Source organism: Rhincodon typus, chromosome 4 (genome assembly GCF_021869965.1).
Source record: "Rhincodon typus isolate 14 chromosome 4, sRhiTyp1.1, whole genome shotgun sequence".
NCBI lineage: Eukaryota > Metazoa > Chordata > Chondrichthyes > Orectolobiformes > Rhincodontidae > Rhincodon > Rhincodon typus.
This window is the reverse complement of record NC_063335.1, coordinates 28,601,707-28,607,706: the sequence shown is the minus strand read 5'-3', so window position 1 is coordinate 28,607,706 and position 6,000 is coordinate 28,601,707. Positions and strand designations below refer to the sequence as shown.

General features: G+C 39.5%; 1 protein-coding gene across 2 annotated transcripts in view; it reads left to right on the top strand.

The window, feature by feature from the left end:
- The first annotated feature begins 667 nt into the window (after positions 1–667).
- The window catches only part of prex2 (phosphatidylinositol-3,4,5-trisphosphate-dependent Rac exchange factor 2), a 248,085-nt gene continuing 242,752 nt past the window's right edge, over positions 668–6,000 (top strand). For both annotated transcript variants that reach the window (XM_048596382.1, XM_048596381.1), the window contains exon 1: positions 668–1,058. In XM_048596382.1, coding sequence (XP_048452339.1) covers positions 918–1,058 — 141 coding nt within the window. In that variant the 5' untranslated portion in view covers positions 668–917. The remainder of the gene's footprint in view (positions 1,059–6,000) is intronic.

Below are 6,000 nucleotides of genomic sequence, written 5' to 3'. Positions count from 1 at the left end.
AGATCACTGTGGACTGCAAAACGTTGCCCCCTTGACACCTCTGATGCAGTTATAATCGCTGCCTTTCTGGCTGGGAATCCTGTACAGGCATCTTTGCAAACACGAATTTTTTCCAGGACTGAAAACAAAAAAATGCTCGAGATCATAATGGGTCAGGCAGCATGCATGGAAAGCATGCTAAAGTTCCAATTACTTTAGTCGATGTTAAAATCATGGGTTCATCCGTTCCTTCAGATTTTTAATAGGCACGAAAATCCCTATTGGTTTCAGAAATCTCGTTTCCTTTCATCAGGGGAAGGTTTAGGGATATCTCTAACATATAGTAACTCAAAGCCAGGAAAGGGGAAAAGTTTTTTTGTTTTCATTCACCCGTGGGTCGTGGGGTTCACTGGCTGGCGAGCATATATTGCTCGTTTTCATACAAACATGGGAAATGACAAGGCTCTGGTATGTGGGACAATATTACGAAACAAAGCACAGTTTTTGAATGACACACGTCTTGGACGCTGCAGTTGCGAAGATCGATTTATTTTCCTCTCTTCTTTTGATTCTGCTGGGGGTGGGAGCAGCAGACAGGGGACACTGGAAGTGTTTGGTGAATGTGTAAGTCTAGTGGCTTTCCCACAGTTTTTGTTCCATGTGACTGTTCTCCTGCAGCACTGAGTTAAGACGCAGTGCCTCCGGGATTCTCCTAGCCTTCCCTACACATTCAAATCGGAAAACATCGCCATTCCTCCTCTACAACATTTAAGTTGAAAGTCGCCCAAATGGGAGAGAGGAACAATGTTTATTTCTACTGGGTTAACCCCCTTTAAATGACGGGAGGGAGAGAAACGCCATTTAATTTATAAAGGGAAAGGCAATGTTGATGCCAGTTGCTGGGAGTAGATGAAATAAACAGGGATCGCTGATCTACAATGACTGAAGAAAAGTCGGAGAGTAAAGGGGAAATTAGCGGCAAGGACTTGGAGAAACAGCTACGTCTTCGAGTTTGTGTCCTGACTGAAATCTTGAAAACCGAAAGGGATTATGTGGATACGCTGGAGTTTGTCGTCTCTGTAAGTTGAAGAACGTTTTTAAACCAGCTCCTGACCACGTTTCATGGACCTGTTTCATTCACAACCGCTCTAGTTAATGCCAAAGTTAGGATGGTGAAATTTGTTTCCGGTTAAATAATGGCTCGCTGCAATGTGGTGCTATTAATTCATTGATAAAGCCATGAGAAAGTTTTGATTCCTTTATTTAGACGATTATTACATTACTCAGTGCTTTCCAAGAAATTATTCTTTGGGTCCATAAAATGTCACGTTCAATTTCACCTACATGTTGAGTGTAACAATGTGAGTAAAATCGGTATCTATCCACATTTTAATTATTTCTAAAACCATTCCAGGGACTTTTATAAGTATTGCAGCAAAATGTTGGCGTGCTTATTTTTCGAAATTCTCATGATATAGCGGCACCTGGAAAATGCAGATTATATCCTGGACATGTAGTGGCACAGATCTCTCCCTGAGTTTGGTTCGGAGCGCCAATTACAAGCTTGCTTTAGTCCGGATTTCTCACTCTAATAAGTTAAGGCTTTGTTTTTGTTTATTGTTTCACTGGGATTTTACAATTACATTGCCGAGTGCTTTGATATTGGAGGATCTAATCAGGTTTCTAATTCAGAGCAGAATTGCTCTTCCATAGTATGACAGCTCGGTCTGGAGAACTCATAAAGTTCAGGCTCCTGTTGGAGATCGAGTGAAAAATGGTAAAGAGTGTGTGTTCTCAGTAGCCTCTCTGCAGATGGTGAGAAAGCTTGCCCTGCGGGAAACGCTGGGAAAAGGCGATTTGGGCTTTTCTGTGATTAGAGAGGAAATGACGCGATTCCCGGGAATTTAGTGCCTATTTATACAATCTTTTTATTTCCTTAAGGAAGCCCCAAGGGATTGGGAAAGAGACCAGACAATAGGTTGCGGAATAGTTGGTATCCTGAAGGAAAAATGCTACAAAAGAAAACAAAAAAACTTTTTTTTAGAAAAAACTGTTATAGAGTGCCTTATCAAAGAGAGGAAAAGAGATTTTAATCTTGATCGTTTAGACGTTCCATGCATATCGCTCAAGTTGTAGTGTTAAACTGACTTGTTGGCGCAAGTGTTAGACTGACTTAATAAAAAAAACTGTGGATCCCGAAAATTAGAAACAAAAATAGAAGGAAGAGTCACTGGACCCGAAACTTTAACTCAGATTTTTTCTTCACAGATGCTGTTGAGCTTTTCCAGCAACTTCTGTTTTTGTTCCCCGATTTACAGTATCTTTCGGTTTATACAAAAACAGAAGTTGCTGGAAAAGTCCAGCAGGTCTGGCAGCATCTGTGAAGAAAAAAAATCAGAGTTAACGTTTTGGGTCCTGATTGAATTCTGAGAAAGGGTATCCGGATCCGAAACGTTAACTCTGATTTTTTTCTTCACAGATGCTGCCAGACCTGCTGAGCTTTTCCAACAACTTCTGTTTTTTGTTAAACTGACTTATTCGCAAAAGTGTGACAATCATATTTACAAACTGATGTGTAAAAGCATTGCAAAGTGGTGTATTTGAAAGTTGTGCCACAAATATATCTGGCAGCAGATTCAACCAGAAACAAATTAAGATTATGCTAAAAATATTCAGTAGATTTTCAGCCTCAATGGTAAGACAGAAATAGAGTTATGTTTCAGATCCACCAGCTTCAGGTGATTCTGATTCCTTTCCAACTGCCACCTGAATATTTCCAGGATTTCCCAATGTTTAATTTCAGATTTCCATTATTTTCTTTCTGCAATTGGGAATAGGATCTGACTTATTTCCAACTTGTTGATTGCTTAAGCAAAACCTAACTAACCAATCAGGTAACCAGGCTTTGTTTGGGAAATTTGCCAGAAAATCTTAATCATTAAAAGAAGTTACCTTGGCACATGATTCCCACCAGTTTCTCATGACACATTGCCGTGATTAATTATAATGGAAAATGCCAGTGTTAAGTTGCATTGTAATTAGACCCACTTACTAGTGGTGGTGCTGCAGTAACAAAGCATTGTGTCAAACCTCTCCAGCCAGATGCAGAGAAAAAATTCTAAGTTCTTGTCTCTGCTCCTTAACTGAACTAGTGGGGAAAGACCAGCGCCTAAGGTCTTTCTGCCAAAATACATTGAGTCTCCATTCAGTCATCAGACCCTATCTTTGCCTGAATGCATGTAAATTGTGCACTGCCTGAGTAGGATATGTCGCTAGTTTTTGTAAATGCAGGGAATGTCAAACTCCAATATTTTCTCTTGATATGCAAAGTCTATACAGAACTGTTTTAGTTCCTATGAATGTATGTAAAGATTTTTTTTAATGACGTATATCTTTTGGATTAAAAAATCTGCCCCCTAACTGAACGATCATCAGTATTCCCCTTCCTGCCATCTTCAAAAACCCTTATGTTCTTGGATAAAGGAAGTAGTTCATCATCTTATTCCATGCCACTAACCTTCAGAAAGTTTTCTTTTGCCCGATCTCAACGTTGACTTGCTGCATGCCTTCCGTCGTACTATTTGAAGGCTGAGGGCTCCAAAACTTCTGAAAGTTAGGCACATATTTAGCCCAACACTCACTAAAGCGTTCTATTTATTGGTGTGAGCCAGTTTTGAAAGGCCCATCCTCTCCTCTGCTGACTGAAAGCAATTGGTAATGAGAAAGGAAATGGGACTACTGGCTGTGTGATGAAGCAGATATTGTTTTCTCTGACCCATCTTTGTTTTGACCTAATCTGGGATGGGAAAAATTGGCCCCATCGTTCAGTTCTGGACACTGAATCTTGGGGAAGATGGAGTGGCCTTGGAGGAACACAATGCGATCACCTAAATAGTATCCACAGTTAATGAAGTGGATAGGTTGCATTCATTGAGTTTGTATTTCCCTAAATTTCAGATGGTTAAAGGTGATTGATTCAAGGTCTTCAAATAAAACATTTAGGCTACAGAGAAGCTATTTTCTCTGGCAAGGGATTCCAGAATAAAACAGTGTACCCTTAACTTACCTTAAGTAAACCTTAAGAGTGAGGCCATTTAAGGATGAAATCAGAAAGCATCTTGTCACACAAGTGCTAATGGAAACCAGAAATCTCTCTCTCCAAATGCTGTAAATGCCAAGTCAATTGAAATGTTCAAGACTGGATGAATTTAATTGATTATTGTTAAGTATAGATGTTGATTGAAATGGATCATAAAACATATAAGAGTACAGCACAGGATCAAAAGCAGGACAAAAAGAGGTATAACTCAACCACATTCTGACTGAAATGTGGAACATGCTTAATGAATGAATGGCTTAATTCTATTTGTGTTCCTTCATCTGTGGATATTTGTTGGAATCTAATATATTCTCAGCATCACAGAAACCCAGCTTGATAATAACATAGAGATAAACTGAGTATGTGGAAAATGTGGAAATCCTGTAGAGAGGCATATGAAGGAAATTGGATATTTGCTATTGATCAACTGATCAAAGGAAGAACAAGGCTAAGATATTTACAGTTAATTAAATAAATGATGTATGGCTAAAAGCAGTGCAAATGCAACAAGATCTGGTTGGATTTGAGTAAATGGGACCAAAGCTCAAGGTTAGACATCAAGGTTAGTTTACTTGAGTAACAATTAATTTCAGCTAAAAGTTGAGACTAACATTTGGCCATAAAGTCATTCATTTTTCATAGATCTTCATCAATAGGTTGCCCCCTGATGTTTAACCCAAAAAGTCAAACTCTTTGCGATTACCAACCACCCATTGCTGAGATTAAACTTGCCCTGGTGTAAATCTACTTAATAGAATTAAAAACAGCACACCAATGAAGGCAGCTGCTTGCATCTGTGTACGTCCATATGTGATGGTAATGCTACAGCCCCTCTTGTATGTGCTGCATTCCCACAAATACTCCTCTCTAATATGGCCACATGATATCAAAAAGGAATGGTAGATCCATAGCCCAATTTAACCTGAGAATTAATTGAGGTTGTAAAGCCGCAGCTTGAGAATTGAAAACATCTGACAAGAATGTTAGGGATTGTTGGAAGCTTTCTACACAGGTAAGGCGGATGCCCAAGAATAAACATGAAAACAGAGGGAAGTCTTGCATGTGGTAACAGTCGGAAGACGAAGTTCCTAAATACATGAATGAAAATCGTATTATTTTCTTGTACAATATTCACCAATTTGTCTTTATATTACTTGTTCGTGTACATGCATTATACAATTTTCCCTTTTCATCAACTACTTGGTTTCCCTTTTGATCTCTGAAATACATCAAATCCTCAGGTCTACCACTATTCTTGACGTACTGGAAGAAGCAATTGGAGATACAAAGCACAACTGGCTGACAACAGGGTCCAGAGAAAATGGGTGGCATCAAATCCCTTCTTGGCTCAATGTCTTGCTCTGAGTAAATGTGGCACACACTATGATGAAAAAGTGGTGCTGCTGAGCTATACCAGGGAATCCGATATTTAACAGTGTGTAGGCCACCATGGTGCAAATCATTTGTTTTCCAACATTGAGGGCTGACAAGAGTGTACACATTCAGAATTTTTGTTCCCACCAAACAAAGCTTCGGGTGTGTTCATTATCAAACCATTGATTTATTATTGGTGTTTCTTATTTGTTCATGAAATGTGGGCATTTCTAGTGAGGCCAGCATTCATTGCCCATTCCCAATTGCCCTGGAGAACATGGTGGTGAGCCATCCTTCTGAAATGCTCATGTGTAGGGATTCCCAGAATGATGTTCGGAAGGAAGTCGCAGGATTTTTAACCAATGACGGTGAAGGAATAGCAAAATAGTTCCAAGTCAGGATGACGTTTGGCTTATAGGAGAACGTGGAAATGACGGTGTTCTCATGAATCTGTTGCCCATGTCATTTGAGGATATGGGTTTGGAAGGAGCGGTTGAAGAAACCTTGTGAATGGTATACACTGCTGTTGTAAGTTGCTGGTGAAGAGA